The 20,902-nt window shown below is 40.1% G+C and overlaps 1 protein-coding gene across 30 annotated transcripts in view; it reads left to right on the top strand.

Moving 5' to 3' along the window:
- The window catches only part of LOC123758034 (uncharacterized), a 247,631-nt gene that overhangs the window by 97,261 nt on the left and 129,468 nt on the right, over positions 1-20,902 (top strand). For 17 of the 30 annotated variants that reach the window (XM_069338977.1, XM_069338975.1, XM_069338981.1 and 14 more), the window contains one exon: positions 10,851-11,179. The exons of 8 other annotated variants lie outside the window; for them this stretch is intronic. In XM_069338977.1, coding sequence (XP_069195078.1) covers positions 10,851-11,179 — 329 coding nt within the window. Of the gene's footprint in view, positions 1-2,808; positions 4,500-8,129; positions 10,499-10,850; positions 11,180-20,902 lie in introns of those variants that run through there. 5 more of the 30 variants (XM_069338989.1, XM_069338991.1, XR_011231031.1 and 2 more) reach the window with 4 other exon arrangements.

Below are 20,902 nucleotides of genomic sequence, written 5' to 3' on the forward strand. Positions count from 1 at the left end.
CTGATCTATGGACTGGGTTCTTTTTTTTCTCTCTTCTCATTTTGTGGTGGCCCCTTCGGTTGGTGTTGTTTTCTGTTCCTTTGGTCTGGGTGGTTGGTTTTTTAGTTGTAGCCTTCTCTTTTCTGGCAAAGTTTGAGACGTCAGGCTTTTGATGGGGTCATGTGATGGTCGATGATTGTGGTGGATGCTTGGTTGGTTTGACATGTCCACCATTTCTTGGATAGACATTTGGGCATGGGGGTTTGGAGGTCAAATAGGGTCCTGGCCGCCAGATATCTTGCATTCATTTCGGGCCCTTGCCGGCCTTGTGTCGTTTTGGGGTGTTTGTCGCTATCATAGGTCCCTGCTTCATCTTGAGTCATGCAGTGCTGCCGCCTCCCGGGTAAGTCACTATTTTTCCTTCTGCTCGGGTAGTTTGTCTCAGGGAGCCAATGGGACTCCTTCTAGAAATCCTGGGTTGAATGTAATGAAACACCCTTTTCTGGAGGGTGTTTCATTACCTGGTGAACCCATAGCCCCTAAATATCCCCGAAGGTTCCCTGACACCCTCTCTCTGGTTGGCGTTTTTTTCCATCAGGCTTCGAACTGGAGTGGTTGTGGTTGCCTTGCCTGAATTGTAACCTCCCCCTCCCCTCAGTGGGGGTTACGCAAACGAGCAGACATGCTCGTTACCGACAAGGTTTTTGAATTTATACTTTTATTTTGGCAGGAGTTTCTTGGCTTTTGGGCAGTAGATAGCAATTTCCAGGCTAGTTTTTTGTTTTGGTTCGTCTATCTTTCTGGGTACCTGTCCTGGTCAATGGCGGAATATGACATCCTTTAAATGTAAGGTGCTCACACGCCAATGCTCTCTGCGCCTCTCATAAGGGGCTGTGGTAATGTCATACTTGTTTGTTTGTTTTCTGATTGTGGAGTTCTGTTTGCTCGTTTGACTTTCGGTTAGCAATTTTTCACCAGCAGTAGTTTGTTTCGGGATTCCTACCTTTCTGGGTGCCTGACCATGTAGATTGCAGATATAGACTGCTTCCAACTACATGGGGGTGTCCATAGGACTCCATCGATTGACTGTTGCCATGGTGTAATATGTATACACTTAAGCCTGGTATAGCTCCGGGAAGCCTTTGGGTCTTGCCCAGAAAATGGCATTTCATTACATTCATTGCTGGTTTTATTTTAAATAAATACACAATCAATGAGATACTGCACTGATATTATGTTCTGTTATTTACAATTAGTAACTAGCCCCCCCCCGGGCAAAATTAAAAATATATGATTAACCACTGTGCTGCGCCAACCGAGAAAACTCTGTCGATGGGAAACTGCGCCAACCGAGAAAACACCTTATGAATATTTCATACCCATTCAAAACGTGTGCGCAATGGGTTGTGTATGAAATGGACTCTTGGGACCTCTAGTAAGAGGCAGCCATCTTGGAAAAATTCCCAGAATGTTCTAGGGCTGCTGGCTGGGTTAGTACTGAGTGAACAACCTTGAGTGGCGCACGCGCCTCTGGCTCCCAAACACCTGTCCGACACAGTGTTGAAAGATCGCTCTCTGTTGGTGAAATTCAGACCTTATTGTTTGAAAAACATAAGGGTCATGATATTGATGAAGCTAGGTGGAATAAGGACCTAACACAAAGGCCTTGCTTCTTTATTCACCTCACTAACTCGACCTCCACCTCACTCATGCTGTCCATCCCTCACCCAGGTGGGTATTAGGAGTGGTTGGGATGGTAATGTTTGTTTACAGTTGGTGACATCCTTCGTGACCAAGTAATTCACACGAGGTGTTTATAATTACAAATGGTAACTTGAAAGGATTAAATTAAAATACCGTATACTGTATACCTTTTCTGAAGTGTATATCGATTCATTGCTGTACAGTTGAATAGTAGTACAGTGGTACCGTCGTTTACGAATTTAATCCGTTCCCAGAGGCGGGTCGTAAGCCGAAAATTCGCAACCTGAAACAAATTTTCCCATACGAAATAATGTAAATTGAATTAATTTGTTGCACACTCCAAAAATATTAGTTTCAAAATACATTTCATACATAATACACACAAATATTTTGTACTATAGTATGTACAAGTTATATTTTACCTTTATTGAGGACTCTTGTTGGCGTACGAAAGACGTCGAGGAGTAGGGGGGAGGAGAAGAGGTGTTAGTGTTAGGAAGGGGAGTCCCCTTCCATTATAACACCAGGCAGTGATGACTTCTCTGGGGGTACTCTCTCTCTCCTACGTTTTGCCTGCATACCGCTAGGACCTGGTTGTGGGTCACTGCTTGTTTTTTTCACTTAAGAACCTTTCCATAGAGACTTGTTTTTCCCTATGTCTGAACACTTGCCTGTAGTGAGGTATCACAGTGTCATTAAAAAGGTTAAGGCAACTGCCTACTGCAACTTGATTTGGGTGAGTCATTTCAACAAAACTTTGCATTTCTTCCCATACTGCACACAGCATTTTTTTTAATTGAGGAAGAGACATTCTGTACTGCCTCCTTCCCCCCCCCCCATCCCCTGAAGAAATTTCCTCATCTGTTTCTTGTTGCTGCTCCTTGTGAAGGGCTAGGAGTTCTTCACTGGTCAGTTCTTCACTGTGTTCCTCCACCAACTCACAACACGCAACACTCATGTTACGAACCCTTTGTAACTGGGTTCTTTTTAAACTCTATGATCCTACTCAAATTCAGAGGACCCTAACCTTAGTGAAAATATAGTGTAATGTTGAAGGTAAATAAATAAAATAGCACTTAAAATTACCCGTTATTATTACCCATCACCATTAATATTTACTATCAGATGTCATCCAAAGCAGCGTCACTAGCCCTCACACTAGCTAGCTTTAAAGATTACGGCGCCACTAGCCCTTATGCTAGTTGTGATTATGGAGAAGTTTTAAAGCACTTCCCATCCTTAGCGCACTCGCTAGTACGCTCAACCAGCAACGTCCACAGCGCTCATCTACCCCCACTGGCTAGCACCTTCCAAGAGTGAAGTCCACAGCGCTCATCCACAGTGCTCACCTAGCCCCACTGGCTAGCCCCGTCAGGAGTGAAGTCCACAGCGCTCAACTAGTCTAACTGGCTAACACCTTCAGGTCGACCTAAGCACTCTTCCACCCTCCCGACTTCGCTGACTTCCATCGCCTGTCCCCAGTTACTCGTCACCTTCCAGCACAGCAGACTAGAAGATGGGAAACTAAGATTAATGAGAGGGTCAACTGTTATAGTTCGGCGCCTAGAACCTAGATGGCGCCAAGGTCCGTCACAACTCGCAACACTGTGAATGCTACTTCTATTTCTAAATTTCTCAAACCATCCCCTGCTCGCCTTAAACTTTTTCGTATATGCATCACTCATTCCAAGGGCTTTCTCTATAAAATCTTCATGCAATAGCCTTGCTTTTTCACAAATGATGCCCTCTGAAGTGCTATCACCTACTAACTGCTTGTTGTTTATCCAAATTAATAATAATTTTTCAACATCCTCTAGTGTTTGTGTTCTTTGTTTTATGATGATACACCTTTTGCACTTCAGCACTCATAATGTCATTTTTCTTATCAAGTACGATGAATATCATTGACAAGGATTTGTTGTACTGCCTAGCTAGATCAACAACCCGCACACCATCTATATGTTTACGAATGATGGTGTGATATATAATAATTACTTTTATGTTAACACTATTTGTCACCGGGCAGGCGCAAGGTCAACTTAGGGGTCATGCACTCGGCGGGCGAGCGTGCGGGCAAGCGCGCAGTGACACCTAAATGTGTATACTCGTTTCAGCTTTCTCACCTTAATTCTCGTGCTACGTCGCTCGTTTTGGTATCATTGTGTTCGCAATTAAATTCCCTACAGGTGTGTATAAATATAATGTCCAAAAGCCTGGCATGACTCCCAACAGCAAAGCCTAAAGTCGGCAAAAGTTACCCGTGAGCACACAAAATCAGTAACATGTGCATACTCGTTCAATTTTTCTCACCTTAATTCTCGTGCTACGTTGCTCGTTGTGGTATCATTGTGTTCGCAATTAAATTCCCTACAGATGTGTATGAATATAACGTACAAAAGTTTGGAGTGCCTCCCCGCAGAAAAACCTGAAGTTACCCATGAACGAGCACCAATTTGTACGCTGCAACCTAATGTGTATACTCCTTCAGTTTTATAACATCAATTTTTGTGTTACGTCTTTCATTTTGGTATCAAATTGTTCGCAATAAAAAGATGCGTATTTTAAAACTAGTCCCATAATAATAGAGCAATAACTGGAATTTTAACAAATATTTTAATTCTGAAAGCTCATCATCACAAAATTATTTATATTTTTCGAATGTTCTGACATAAATTTTTGTGTTACATCTTTCATTTTGGTATCAAATTGTTTGCGACGTAAAGGCGCGCATTTTAAAACTAGTCCCAACATAATAGCATAATAAATAGAATTTTAACAAATATTTTAAAATTTTGACCAAAAGCCTATTTATAATCATATAACTCACACCCCAGAAGTGACTCGAACCCATATTCCCAGAAGCAACGCAACTGGTAACTACAGGGCGCCTTAATCCGCTTGACCATCACGGCCGTCAAAAGGAAGTGATAGCCGAGGCTATTTGAGCCACTTCCCCGACGGCAACTCGGATGGTAATCTTGGGCATAGCATTTCACCAAATCACCTCATTCTTTGGGGCACACGTGAGGAACACAAGTATTTGTGTTCCTCACGTGTGCCCCAAAGAATGAGGTGATTTGGTGAAATGCTATGCCCAAGATTACCATCCGAGTTGCCGTCGGGGAAGTGGCTCAAATAGCCTCGGCTATCACTTCCTTTTGACGGCCGTGATGGTCAAGCGGATTAAGGCGCCCTGTAGTTACCAGTTGCGTTGCTTCTGGGAATATGGGTTCGAGTCACTTCTGGGGTGTGAGTTTTCATTCGCATATAGTCCTGGGGACCATTCAGGCTTGTTCGCATAATCATATAAGTGTTTGGACATCAAATTTCATGTTACATCTTTCATTTTGGTATCAAATTGTGCGCATTCTAAACGAGCTTATTTTGATATTATCCCGAGGTCGATTGGATAAAAAATGAATTTTATACAAATATTTTTTGTAGTGGATGCAAGTCTGGTCTAAAGTTAGGCCTCAGGAGAAAAATAATGGATGCGAGTCCGGTCCAAAGTTACCGATAATGTTAAAAAAACAAAACGAAATGAGTAGCGAAATTATAATAACCTGTATGGATAATTGAATATGAGGGTAATAAACAGGGAAAAGTGAATAAACATAACCAGACATAATGACTGAATAATAATTGAGACCTCCTTTGTGTGTACCCCGACATTTCATTGGGTAACTGGCACTAGGCTCCATCAGCAATGTGCCATGACACATTCTCCCTAGTTGCATCAATTGCAGCACTGGTGCACTGCTCAGTTAGGTTATACGGCATCGAGTAATGTGGTACATCCATTGTTCTTTATCCATTAATTAATAAGCACAGGGGGAGAACGATTATAATAAAGAATAATAATAAAGAATAATAACACTAAAGGATAACAATAATAAAGAATAATTGACAGGATTCGGCTGAATCGAATCTTCGGGACTGAAGTAATTCTTGATCTTACTATAGATAATATAAGCATGAAGAAAGCTTTTCTTTTCTTAAAGTAAAGATTCTTATTAACTGGAGCGTCAGCTGCTGGATCTTCGGCTGGGACCTTGTCAGCCGGAACATCAGCTGCTGATGACATCATTATTCATTACAATACTTCAAGCTTGATCATCACTAATCACGCGGCTGTGATAAACTGAAGCGGGGTCATCCTGCCACCACAAAACCACACGCATGGTCGATCCATATTTGTATCAACAAAGTCACAAGGTGAGGTAAATGTTGTTAACCAATTCAAATTTTCTTACAAAATTGCGTTCATAAACCAAAAAATTCGTAAAGAGGGATGTTCGTATCCCGAGTTTCCACTGTATATAATAAATATATATTCTTGTTATATTCAATAGGGCCTCGACTTTCGATGCTAATCCGTTCCCAGAGACGGATCGTAAGTCGAAGCAATTTTTCCCATAAGAAATAAAGGGAATTGAATTAATCCATTCCCCACCCTCTAAAATGTTAACATACAAATACATTTTATACTGAATACAATGTTTTTTTTCTAACTACAATACGGTACCAAAGTTTCTCTTACCTTTATGGAGGGCTCTTGATGGCGTATGGAAGATGGTGATGAGGGGGGAGGAGGAGAGTTGTTACTGTTTGGAAGGGGAGTCCCCTTCCATTATCACATCAGGCAGTGATGTTTTCTCTAGGGTACTCTCTCTCCTACGTTTTGCCTGAATACCACTAGGACCTGGTTGTGGTTCAGTGCTTGTTTGTCTCACTACAAATTTGTCAAGAGACATTTGTTTTCCCTTCGTTTTAACATTTGTCTGCAATGATGCATCACAGTGTCATTGAATAGGTTAAGGCAACGGCCTACTGCAGCTTGATTTGGGCGAGTCGTTTCAACAAAGGTTTGCACTTCTTCCCATGCTGCACACATTTTCTTAATTGTTGAGAAAGACATTCTGTACTCTTGTTTCTGCTCTATGGTCATCCGTACATGGGTTTTCATATGTTGAGCCTTACCACTGACTTTCCTGGGACTCATGGCATGATATATAATAATTACTTTAATGTTCAAAGTGCAAAAAATCACCACAAAAGCGGAATTTCTTATAGACGTGATCGTCACTAAGCGCGCAGCTGTAGTAAACTGAGGCAGGTCGGCCGCGTGATTGGGAACCACGTGCTTGGTCAACCCGAACGTGTACCAACAAGTATCGGAAGTCGACAACACCATCGGATGTCGAGTCGCATTTTTCGATGAAATTTACATCGTAACTCGAAATTATCGCAAGTAGGGGCAATCGTATGTCAAGGTGCCACTGTATTACTAAAACATGCATCACATAAATGCCTCGTGAAGGCATCATCTGTTGCAACGTATCCCTCACTCCAACGAATCAGGTTTGGTCCAAAATAGCTCGCTGCATCGAGGGAGCACTGTACTGTACTAAGGAGTTAGTCGGAATGTTGTGGGGTTGCATCCTAGGCGGGGTCAGTAATTTGACCTTGGGGGAAGACCTCAATATAAGCCTAACGTGTATAAATACACTGGCTACCCTGATACAATGACTTATTTAAAACAAACTCGTTCTAAACTTTTTATTCTGTGCTCTGTAGCCTAGAATCCCTAGATTATGAAATAAATCCTAATCCTTGGATTATGGAAGTTCCTTGGCCTATACAAAGACAAGAGACCGAACTTCAGCACCCCACATACAACACAGCCAAAAAAGTCTCAAAAATGGTTGGTATAATTTCTAAAATCAGATATTATGTTCACTAGTCTTCTCCCCTTCCATTATATTACGCACTAATCTCTTCCTATCTTACATACGGTATCTGTGCATGGGGGATCAACCACTTTGATTCACAGTTGAGAAACAACTACACGGCAGTGAGGAGAGAGGCAGAAAGAAATTTTGAAAAAGGGATTGCGGACAAATGTAAAACAGAACCAGGTCTATTCTATAAATTCATAAACAACAAATTTCAGGTAAAGGATAATATTCAGAGGTTGAAAATGGGAAATAGATTCACGGAAGATGAAAAGGAAATGTGTGAAACACTAAACGAAAAGTTCCATAGTGTGTTTGTACAAAATGAAATCTTTAGGGAACCAGATACAATAAGAATTCCAGAGAACAACATAGAACACATAGAGGTGTCTAGAGACGAAGTGGAAAAAATGCTCAAGGAGCTCGGTAAGAACAAAGCAGCTGGCCCAGATGGCGTTTCACCATGGGTTCTGAGAGAATGTGCATCTGAGCTCAGCATTCCACTTCACCTGATCTTTCAGGCATCCCTGTGTACAGGAATCGTAGCAGACGGGTGGAAACAGGCTAACATAGTTCCAATCTACAAAAGTGGCAGCAGGGAAGACCCCCTCAATTATAGACCTGTATCATTGACAAGTGTAATAGTGAAAGTATTGGAAAAACTAATCAAAACTAAATGGGTAGAACACCTAGAGAGAAATGATATAATATCAGACAGACAGTATGGTTTTCGATCTGGAAGATCCTGTGTATCGAATTTACTCAGTTTCTATGATCGAGCCACAGAGATATTACAGGAAAGAGATGGTTGGGTTGACTGCATCTATCTGGACCTAAAAAAGGCTTTCGACAGAGTTCCACATAAGAGGTTGTTCTGGAAACTGGAAAATATTGGAGGGGTGACAGGTAAGCTTCTATCATGGATGAAAAATTTTCTGACTGATAGAAAAATGAGGGCAGTAATCAGAGGCAATGTATCAGAATGGAGAAATGTCACAAGTGGAGTACCACAGGGTTCAGTTCTTGCACCAGTGATGTTTATTGTGTACATAAATGATCTACCAGTTGGTATACAGAATTATATGAACATGTTTGCTGATGATGCTAAGATAATAGGAAGGATAAGAAATTTAGATGACTGTCATGCCCTTCAAGAAGACCTGGACAAAATAAGTATATGGAGCACCACTTGGCAAATGGAATTTAATGTTAATAAATGTCATGTTATGGAATGTGGAATAGGAGAACATAGACCCCACACAACCTATATATTATGTGAGAAATCTTTAAAGAATTCTGATAAAGAAAGAGATCTAGGAGTGGTTCTAGATAGAAAACTATCACCTGAGGACCACATAAAGAATATTGTGCAAGGAGCCTATGCTATGCTTTCTAACTTCAGAATTGCATTTAAATACATGGATGGCGATATACTAAAGAAATTGTTCATGACTTTTGTTAGGCCAAAGCTAGAATATGCAGCTGTTGTGTGGTGCCCATATCTTAAGAAGCACATCAACAAACTGGAAAAGGTGCAAAGACATGCTACTAAGTGGCTCCCAGAACTGAAGGGCAAGAGCTACGAGGAGAGGTTAGAAGCATTAAATATGCCAAAACTAGAAGACAGAAGAAAAAGAGGTGATATGATCACTACATACAAAATAGTTACAGGAATTGATAAAATCGACAGGGAAGACTTCCTGAGACCTGGAATTTCAAGAACAAGAGGTCATAGATTTAAACTAGCTAAACACAGATGCCGAAGAAATATAAGAAAATTCACCTTCGCAAATAGAGTGGTAGACGGTTGGAACAAGTTAAGTGAGAAGGTGGTGGAGGCCAAGACCGTCAGTAGTTTCAAAGCGTTATATGACAAAGAGTGCTGGGAAGACGGGACACCACGAGCGTAGCTCTCATCCTGTAACTACACTTAGGTAATTACACTTAGGTAATTACTGCAAATTACCTCAAGCCTATCATTACTCGGCAAAAAATCTGCTATTAGAACTATAACAAACTCTGTCTTCAGACAACACACAGCCCCTCTATGCAGGTAATGAAAACCCCCCAGTGGTGAGCATTCCAATATACTCTCCAACACTATATCTGTAATTGCCCTGTTGTCAATGATTTCAGACCAAATGGTATGAGATACTTTGAGCTCTGTATACATTCATACACTTCATACACTCCCAAATATTGGAAGATATTCTTGTTATAAGATATTCATTATATACCCAGAGTGTGCTAATGCAGGCTGCTTAACTGTGAGGTCCTGCTTAACCATTTCTTGCACTTGTCTAGCCAAGGTTAGGTTAGGGTTTGGTTCTGTTTGAGTCCTGTTAGGGCCTCGCTCAGTTAGGTTTCAAGTCTTGTTAGGGCCTTGCTTTCTTGTGTCTCCTTGCGTCTCCTAACGATGGCCTTGCGTCTCATGTCGCTTGGTCACCGGTCTCCCAGCACGAGGTTAGGTTAGGTTGGGTTGGGTTGTCTACTGATTCCTATGTCAGGCTTGTTCTTACTAAGTGGTCTCTTAAAGATTTTTCTTCTCCTCCACGCTATCAATGGTGGGTTTTTGAGAAGAACAGCGTGGGTAGTATCTACCTATCCTGCCCAGGATGTCTTCTTACAGGCTGGAGTAGCTGGTCTCTTCCTTGAGTCTGCAGTCGTCTTTCAGCCTTCTCGGCCTATAATCCTGTCAAGATAACCTCTCTCTCCAACTGCCCTTGGGCCAACCCATGTGATCATTGACACTTCACTGTGACCTGTCTCCAAACATCACCATTTGTGCAGTCATCCACGGAGAAAACCTTCACACAAACTGTTCCTTTCATAGAGAAGAAGCAACAGCACTGACTGCCAAGTGCTCACATCAAGTCTAACTCTAAGAAACAACATTCAAGCCTTGCCTATCTGTTGACATTGATGATCCATATTGAAATGTCTCCTAATGTCAACACTGATGCAGTAATCCAGAGGAGGAAACCTTCACACAAACTGCACCTATCATAAAGAAGATAAAAACTCACCAGAGTCCAGACTGAGGGGAAGATATTCAGTCACCTTGGACATAAGATTCACATGTTAGTACATTCGGGTGACAAACCTCAAGAGTGTTCAGAGTGCAGGAGAAGGTTCAATTATCTTGGAAATATGAGGATTCATGAGAATTCAGTCAACATGTTTCTTTTTGAAACCTAGTGTTATTGTGTTCTATACTTAATATTGTTGTTGCATTTCTGATGTCTACTATAAAAAACTTTGTCATTAATTAAGATTAGTACTGCGGACAGTGCTGTTTCAATTATTATTTGTCTCATCTTGTCTGACTTTAGCTATAATTTTAGTTATTAGCATTATATACCACCACATAACTGGTTGGGGAACAGTATATATTTTACCTATAAGATGCTTTAAATATTTATTATATTGCAGGATCGTAACACCTATACCATCAAAAAAACACAAATTTCAGAAGAAAACCGTCACACAAACTGCACTTATCTCAAAGAAGATGAAAAATCACCTGTGTCCACAGTGTGGGAAGAAATTCATCCGTCTTGGACGTATGAAGACTCGCATGTTAGGTCATTCGGGTGATCGACCTCACGAGTGTCCTCAGTGTGGGAAAAAATTCATCCGTCTTGGACGTATGAAGACTCACATGTTAGGGCATTCGGGTGATCAATCTCACAAGTGTCCAGAGTGTGGTAAGAAATTCAGTCGGCTTGGAAATATGAAGAGGCACAAGATGATACATTCAGGTGATAGGCTAGCCTAACACTTTGAGAATGAATGATGATTCAAAAATTGTTGAAATATAATGAGGCATATTAATACATTAACTTACCTCTAACCACTGTAATGCGCCACTATGAAATATGACTAGCCCCCAATGTGCGTGACAAAATTATTCTTCAAAAATTTTTCTCTTACATTGTTAAAATGTGACCTCTGATCATAGACAAAAAAAAAAAAAAAATGAATGTGACATACTTTCGCCACGATGGGGCAAGGAAGTCATGAGAATATTCAAGTGTCATTCAGTAAACGCCAGCAGTGTTGTGCTCCAGCCAAACATTGTGGCGGGGGCTGCCTTCAATACATTTTTACCTAATTATTTAAATGTCTCTGAATGGTTTTATATCTTGTTTCATGCAGTAATATTGTTCAGTAGTGTGCAATTTGAGGAATTTATATAGTTAAATACAGTGGAACCTCTGTGTATGATTGCCCGAGTATAAATTTTTCGGTGTACGATGTCAATTTCGTCGTAAAATCTGCCCTGGTGTATGACATTCGCTCCAGAGCACGAAGTGCTTATTCAGTATCCACTCGATTTAATTAACAATCTAAAGGTCAAAAAAGGTCAAAGATGATGAATTTCAAGATTACTAGCGAGGTGACTATCAAAGAATCAGAGAGGAATTGCAAAGCATCTCCTGGAGGGAGCTGATGGGCAAACATGGCACAGAAGCATCATGGCAAAATTTCAAAGAGGGTCATCACAGAACTTGTTCAATAATATGTGCCGAAAAGAGAAAGAGAAAGAAAGAATTAGGTGGATGACACAGGTCGTAAAATGAGCATTGGTAACCAAGAAGAGCCTCTTCAGATCATATAAATCCACAATTGAAATCATTAATTATGAGTTTTACTAAAGAGCACTAAAGTCGGCCACTCAGAAAATCAGATCAGCCAAAAGAAACTACAGTGGTACCTTCATTTACGAATTTAATCCATTCCCAGAGACGGGTCGTAGCTCGAAAATTCGTGATTCAAAATAAATTTTCCTATAAGAAATAGTGTAAACTGAATTAAACCATTCCACACACCCAAAAATATTAACTTAAAAATACATATTATACAGAATACTAATAATTTTTATACACAAAACAATCAGGTATAAATATAAATCATAAATATAACAAGTGAACATTTAACTGCTTTATCTTTACTGAGGACTCTTGTTGGCGACGGGAGCTGGTGAGGAGGGAGAGAGGAGTGGTGTTGGTGTATGGGAAGGGTGAGGAGGAGGGAGGGAGGGGCTAGACCATCCCTCTGCTTGCCTTAAACGCTTTCATATATACATCACTGGTTCCCAGATTTTCCATTCACACATTTCACTGCCTCTGTTATGTGGCAGCCAGTCAGAACCAGTCAGTCACAACATGGTCAGTCAAGACCAGTCACAGGCAGTCATAACCAAAGGTAGTCAAGCATTCACTGTTGTGGTAGCAACAAGGTTAAGCATTCACTGTTGTGGTAGCAACAAGGTTAAGCATTCACTGTTGTGGTAGCAACAATGTTAAGCATTCACTGTTGTGGTAGCAACAAGGTTAAGCATTCACTGTTGTGGTAGCAACAAGGTTAAGCATTCACTGTTGTGGTAGCAACAAGGTTAAGCATTCACTGTTGTGGTAGCAACAACGTTAAGCATTCACTGTTGTGGTAGCAACAAGGTTAAGCATTCACTGTTGTGGTAGCAACAAGGTTAAGCATTCACTGTTGTGGTAGCAACAACGTTAAGCGTTCACTGTCGTGGTAGCAACAAGGTTAAGCAGTCACTGTTGTGGTAGCAACAAGGTTAAGCATTTACAGTCAGTCATGCATTCACAGTCAATCAGGCATTCACAGTCAATCAGGCATTCACAGTCAATCAGCCATTCACAGTCAATCAGGCATTCACAGTCATTCAGCCATTCACAGTCAATCAGGCATTCACAGTCAATCAGCTATTCACAGTCAATCAGGCATTCACAGTCAATCAGGCATTCACGGTCAATCAGCCATTCACAGTCAATCAGGCATTCACAGTCATTCAGCCATTCACAGTCAATCAGGCATTCACAGTCAATCAGCTGTTCACAGTCAATCAGGCTATCACAGTCGCAACCAGTCAGTTGGCAAACAATAAGCTTAATGTCAGGCGTTCAGGTATTCTGAATCCCAATCCATCAGCTGGTAGCAAGGAAGCCCATCATAATAATACAGTCCATATGGCTGGTAGAGGTACAGCTAGGGAGGGCCAGTGTGGAGGATTAGGAGATAATATAATATATAATAATATAATAAGCATTCACAAGCAGATGAAGGTAGCAGGGAGGGTGCGGGATGGGGGGAATGGAGGTAGCTGAGAGGGACTGGTGTGTGGGATGGGGTGTCTTGGGGAGAGTCCGGGAGTGACCAGCTCCTGCATTGTCCTAGCTGGAAGCTGGTCCACTCACGCCACCACCCACTGCTATCCATCCACCCACTATAACCAGTCGTCTTGCTACCCACCCACCCACTCTGACCACCCGTCCACCCACCCACTGTCTCCTGACCACCCTGCTACCCACCCACTCTGTACCCGCCCTGCCACCCACCTTAGTCTACCAGCAGCCATCCACCTCCTTAGTCTACCATCTGCCACCCACTTGTTCTGTTCTGCTTGCCCTGCTACTCATCCATCCACTCTATCACCTGCCCACCCACTCATCCTCCATGTGTTCTTCCCTTACATGATTCTAGGGCTGGTATATCTAACAGATTTTCTTTCCTGTCTCCCCCCTTCCCCCACCAGCCTCCCTGTCCCACCCACCTACCATCCATTCATACCATCCATCTGTGCCACCCATCCGTGCCACCAAGAACCACGTGCTTGGTCGACCCATACTTGTATCGACAAAGTCACAAGTCAAAACAAATTTTCCGACGAAATTGGGGTCATTACTCAAAAAATTCGTAAGTTGGGGCATTCGTAAATCGAGGTTCCACTGTATGAAAGAAAACTTGCCCAAAACATAAAGAAAGATCCAAAATTATTCATTGCCTATATAAGAGGTAAAACCAAAACAGAGGACTCAGTTGGACCCTTAACAGAGGAGACTAACCAAGCTATTATGGATTATAAAAGGGCAGCACTCTAAATGATTATTTTACATCAATGTTCACACTCGAAAGATTGGATGACATCCCATCACCCACACAATTGTTTAAAGGAGGGGGAGGAGAATAAATTTAAGGATATAATCATAACATTGGAAATAATTAGAAAGATTTTATTTATATATATATGGGAGAGGTTTATAAATATATATATATTATATATATATATATATATATATATATATATATATATATATATATATATATATATATATATATATATATTTATATATATATTTATATATATATATATATATATATATATATATATTATATATATATATATATATATATATATATATATATTATATATATATATATATATATATATATATATATATATATATATATATATATATATATATATATATATATATATATATGACCGAAAAAGTAAGATTAATAATTCTAACACGAATTTTCTCAATCTTTCGTACATTACGCTTCACTGTTGGAGGTAAATCAAAAATTAATTCTCCAAAATTCATTTTTATTTCTAGTCTGACGCGACACGGGCGCGTTTCGTAAAACTTATTACATTTTCAAAGACTTTAGTTCACAAATACACAACTGAACAGAACTTACGTATCTCAGATTTTATATCTACATTTGAGTGAGGTGGGAGGGGTGATGTGGCATTAACACAAGACAGAACAAGAGGGGATATTAATAGGGTATTAAAAGTATCAACACAAGACAGAACACAAACAATGGGTATTGAATAGAAGTGTTTGTAGAAAGCCTATTGGTCCATATTTCTTGATGCTTCTATATTGGAGCGGAGTCTTGAGGTGGGTAGAATATAGTTGTGCAATAATTGGCTGTTGATTGCTGGTGTTGACTTCTTGATGTGTAGTGCCTCGCAAACGTCAAGCCGCCTGCTATCGCTGTATCTATCGATGATTTCTGTGTTGTTTACTAGGATTTCTCTGGCGATGGTTTGGTTGTGGGAAGAGATTATATGTTCCTTAATGGAGCCCTGTTGCTTATGCATCGTTAAACGCCTAGAAAGAGATGTTGTTGTCTTGCCTATATACTGGGTTTTTTGGAGCTTACAGTCCCCAAGTGGGCATTTGAAGGCATAGACGACGTTAGTCTCTTTTAAAGCGTTCTGTTTTGTGTCTGGAGAGTTTCTCATGAGTAGGCTGGCCGTTTTTCTGGTTTTATAGTAAATCGTCAGTTGTATCCTCTGATTTTTGTCTGTAGGGATAACGTTTCTATTAACAATATCTTTCAGGACCCTTTCCTCCGTTTTATGAGCTGTGGAAAAGAAGTTCCTGTAAAATAGTCTAATAGGGGGTATAGGTGTTGTGTTAGTTGTCTCTTCAGAGGTTGCATGGCTTTTCACTTTCCTTCTTATGATGTCTTCGACGAAACCATTGGAGAAGCTGTTATTGACTAGGACCTGCCTTACCCTACAGAGGGTCCTAGTCAATAACGGCTTCTCCAATGGTTTCGTCGAAGACATCATAAGAAGGAAAGTGAAAAGCCATGCAACCTCTGAAGAGACAACTAACACAACACCTATACCCCCTATTAGACTATTTTACAGGAACTTCTTTTCCACAGCTCATAAAACGGAGGAAAGGGTCCTGAAAGATATTGTTAATAGAAACGTTATCCCTACAGACAAAAATCAGAGGATACAACTGACGATTTACTATAAAACCAGAAAAACGGCCAGCCTACTCATGAGAAACTCTCCAGACACAAAACAGAACGCTTTAAAAGAGACTAACGTCGTCTATGCCTTCAAATGCCCACTTGGGGACTGTAAGCTCCAAAAAACCCAGTATATAGGCAAGACAACAACATCTCTTTCTAGGCGTTTAACGATGCATAAGCAACAGGGCTCCATTAAGGAACATATAATCTCTTCCCACAACCAAACCATCGCCAGAGAAATCCTAGTAAACAACACAGAAATCATCGATAGATACAGCGATAGCAGGCGGCTTGACGTTTGCGAGGCACTACACATCAAGAAGTCAACACCAGCAATCAACAGCCAATTATTGCACAACTATATTCTACCCACCTCAAGACTCCGCTCCAATATAGAAGCATCAAGAAATATGGACCAATAGGCTTTCTACAAACACTTCTATTCAATACCCATTGTTTGTGTTCTGTCTTGTGTTGATACTTTTAATACCCTATTAATATCCCCTCTTGTTCTGTCTTGTGTTAATGCCACATCACCCCTCCCACCTCACTCAAATGTAGATATAAAATCTGAGATACGTAAGTTCTATTCAGTTGTGTATTTGTGAACTAAAGTCTTTGAAAATGTAATAAGTTTTACGAAACGCGCCCGTGTCGCGTCAGACTAGAAATAAAAATGAATTTTGGAGAATTAATTTTTGATTTACCTCCAACAGTGAAGCGTAATGTACGAAAGATTGAGAAAATTCGTGTTAGAATTATTAATCTTACTTTTTCGGTCATATTTAATAATATATGTCTACAGGAAAGACTGCTACCAAAATATACTAATATATATATATATATATATATATATATATATATATATATATATATATATATATATATATATATATATATATATATATTATATATATATATATATATATATATATATATATATATATATTATATATATATATATATGTCGTACCTAGTAGCCAGAACTCACTTCTCAGCCTACTATGCAAGGCCCGATTTGCATAATAAGCCAAGTTTTACTGAATTAATATATTTTCTCTAATTTTTTTCTTATGAAATGATAAAGTTACCTATTTCATTATGTATGAGGTAAATTTTTTTTTATTAGAGTTAAAATTAACGTAGATATATGACCGAACCTAACCAACCCTACCTAACCTAACCTAACCTATCTTTATAGGTTAGGTTAGGTTAGGTAGCCGAAAACGTTAGGTTAGGTTAGATTAGGTAGGTTAGGTAGTCGAAAAAACATTAATTCATGAAAACTAGGCTTATTAGGCAAATCGGGCCTTGAATAGTAGGCTGAGAAGTGCGTTCTGGCTATTAGGTACGACATATATATATATATATATATATTATATATATATATATATATATTATATATATATATATATATATATATATATAATATAGTATATATATATAAAAGAGCACCACTTGGTTTCTGAACCCCTTGGGGACGAGACCCGTCGGTTAACATGTAAGTTTGTATACGAGAAATGGAGGAAAAAAATATAAAAATGTATGAAAAACTCTAGGGGAAAAATCGACACGTTCATAGCGTAAATGCGACCATATTTTGTTCGTACTCACAAATAATTGAAGTCCTGATCCGCTTATGTTGATGATCGATGTTGATGAAGCATAGTTATTTACATGGAAGAGGTGGTGGTGGATGTTGATGGTGTTGGGTTGACTGAAGTTGTTGGATTGACTGGGTCAACATGCGATGAGTCAGGTGCAGGTGATGCAATGCGAGCTTTCTTGGAAGCCATTGCAAAAGACTATGTAATTGACATTTGTTTCATTCCCTTGGCTCTTGTTTTTAAAAACTTCATATACAAATTGTACAGACTCATGATGTCCTTAGTTTCAAACTCGCTGTAACTCGTGTCCATAAATGCCAGAATGTCTTCAAAATTTTGCTGAACTTTTTCCATATTACATTTTTCCTTTAACGTTTCTTCATCCTCTTCCTCTCCATCTTCTTCATTGCACTCTTCTGGCTTTTTTGCTGTACATACTAATTCTATAATTTCATCATCAGTCATGTTTCGATTGTTTGGGGCTTCTTCATCAAAATCTGTCCATCTATCTATGTCATCTTCTATTGTTTCAGTCACCAGTTCTGCTCTAAGCTCAGGGGACTTAATCCCCTTGACATAGGCTAGGAGTTCCTCTCTTAATTTATTCTTCTCGCTAACTTTCTTCACCGCAAATTCTTCAAAATCTGCCTCGTCATCTTCCTCAGGAAACAGACTTGACGTGGGCCAATTTTTTTTGCAACCATTTCTTAGTGTTGTCTGCTTTACTTCATCCCACGCACTAGCAATAGTCCAGATAGCTGACTTTATTGTGAAGACTTTATAAAAATCCTTAAGTGTTTCAAGCTGATTATTAAGACGTCTTGCAAACATCCTCTTGTAGTGGTGTTTAAGGTTCTTAATGTGTTTAAGGTTCTTAATTATTCCTTGATCCATGGGTTGGATCACTGAAGTTGTATTGGGTGGCAAGAACGTTCCAATAATATTGCCATTTACTAGCTCATCACCACGTGGATGCGTTGAACTGTTATCTAGCAGCAGAACAACTTTGTTGTTTTGCGGGAGACCAACACTTTTCAGGTGTTCCTTCACCTCGGGTACAAAGTTCTTATTAAACCACTCGACAAATATTACTCGAGACATCCACGCACTTGGCTGGTCCTTATAAATCACAGGGAGGCACCTGGCTGACTTTAAAGGCCTGGGGTTTTTACTAATTCCAATCACAAGTAATTTCAATTTGTGCGTGCCAGCTGCATTTGCACAGCACAACAAAGAAATTCTCTGTTTGTTCTGTTTATAACCACCTGAAGGATCGTCCTCACCACTATGAGCCATCGTTTCTATGGGAAGCATACGCCAGTACAAACCTGTCTCATCAGCATTATAAATTTGCTCTGGAGATAAATTTTGTTCCTGCACCATCTCTGCAAATTTACTTACATACTCATCAGCACCAACAATATCAGCAGATTGTCTTTCACCATGCACTTTAATGAACCTAATGCCATGACGGGTTTTTAAACTTCTGAGCCATCCATCCACTTAATACACACTTTTGAGTAATTTTCATTGCTTGGTGAAATTCACGCACCTTTTCCACGAGCAGCCAGCCTGCCACTGGCTTCTTCGTCACCTCACGTCTCTGTTTGTACCACTCCCACACTGCGTTATCAACACTCTCCACCTTTGCTTTACTTACTACCTTTCTATTTCGTATTGCTTTATCACTTTCACTTCTAGAGAAATAGTAAAAAAATGATAGGTTTAACCTTAAGAAGATCAAAAACAGTACTTTTACTAATGCCATATTCAGCACACACGACACTTCTCGGGACACCGCTCTCCACCTTCTTAATTATTTCATCTTTCTTCTCAAATGTCATCACTGACCTCTTTCTTTCACGTAACCCGCTTGTAGATGCTTTCACTGACACAATGCATGCATTTGGAGTCGACATGGTGCACGGATGTTCCTTGATTGTGCTGATATGTAAAACAAAGTCACGGAATGAACACTCCAGTCTCGTGACAAATTCAAACAATGGGAACAATAGGCCGCGAGTCTGTGACATCACAGGGTAGCAGGCGGCGCCCGACACGGTCAGTGGGCAAACTAAACCATCTCTTACCCACCCACCCACCACCACGGGCCGGCACGACGCTTGGCTGACCGCTTCCTCACCCGAACTTTGTTCGTGTAGGGTAACCCCAACCCCGGCCGGCGTGAAACTTGGCGGACTACTTCCTACCCGAACTTAGTTCGTGTAACGTGACTCCCAAACCCCAATCGGGAAACTGGAAGTTTCGGATAACTAAAGTTCGGGAACCAAGTGGTGCTCTGTGTGTAATTACCTAAGTGTAATTACCTAAGTGTAATTACCTAAGTGTAGTTACAGGATGAGAGCTACGCTCGTGGTGTCCCGTCTTCCCAGCACTCTCTGTCATATAACGCTTTGAAACTACTGACGGTCTTGGCCTCCACCACCTTCTCACTTAACTTGTTCCAACCGTCTACCACTCTATTTGTGAAGGTGAATTTTCTTATATTTCTTCGGCATCTGTGTTTAGCTAATTTAAATCTATGACCTCTTGTTCTTGAAGTGCCAGGTCTCAGGAAGTCTTCCCTGTCGATTTTATCAATTCCTGTTACTATTTTGTACGTAGTGATCATATCACCTCTTTTTCTTCTGTCTTCTAGTTTTGGCATATTTAATGCTTCTAACCTCTCCTCATAGCTCTTGCCCTTCAGTTCTGGGAGCCACTTAGTAGCATGTCTTTGCACCTTTTCCAGTTTGTTGATGTGCTTCTTAAGATATGGGCACCACACAACAGCTGCATATTCTAGCTTCGGACTAACAAAAGTCATGAACAATTTCTTTAGTATATCTCCATCCATGTATTTAAATGCAATTCTGAAGTTAGAAAGCATAGCATAGGCTCCTTGCACAATATTCTTTATGTGGTCCTCAGGTGATAGTTTTCTATCTAGAACCACCCCTAGATCTCTTTCTTTATCAGAATTCTTTAAAGATTTCTCACATAATATATAGGTTGTGTGGGGTCTATGTTCTCCTATTCCACATTCCATAACATGACCTTTATTAACATTAAATTCCATTTGCCAAGTGGTGCTCCATATACTTATTTTGTCCAGGTCTTCTTGAAGGGCATGACAATCATCTAAATTTCTTATCCTTCCTATTATCTTAGCATCATCAGCAAACATGTTCATATAATTCTGTATACCAACTGGTAGATCATTTATGTACACAATAAACATTACTGGTGCAAGAACTGAACCCTGTGGTACTCCACTTGTGACAT

The sequence above is a fragment of the Procambarus clarkii genome, chromosome 40 (assembly GCF_040958095.1).
Source record: "Procambarus clarkii isolate CNS0578487 chromosome 40, FALCON_Pclarkii_2.0, whole genome shotgun sequence".
NCBI classification, from domain to species: Eukaryota; Metazoa; Arthropoda; class Malacostraca; order Decapoda; family Cambaridae; genus Procambarus; species Procambarus clarkii.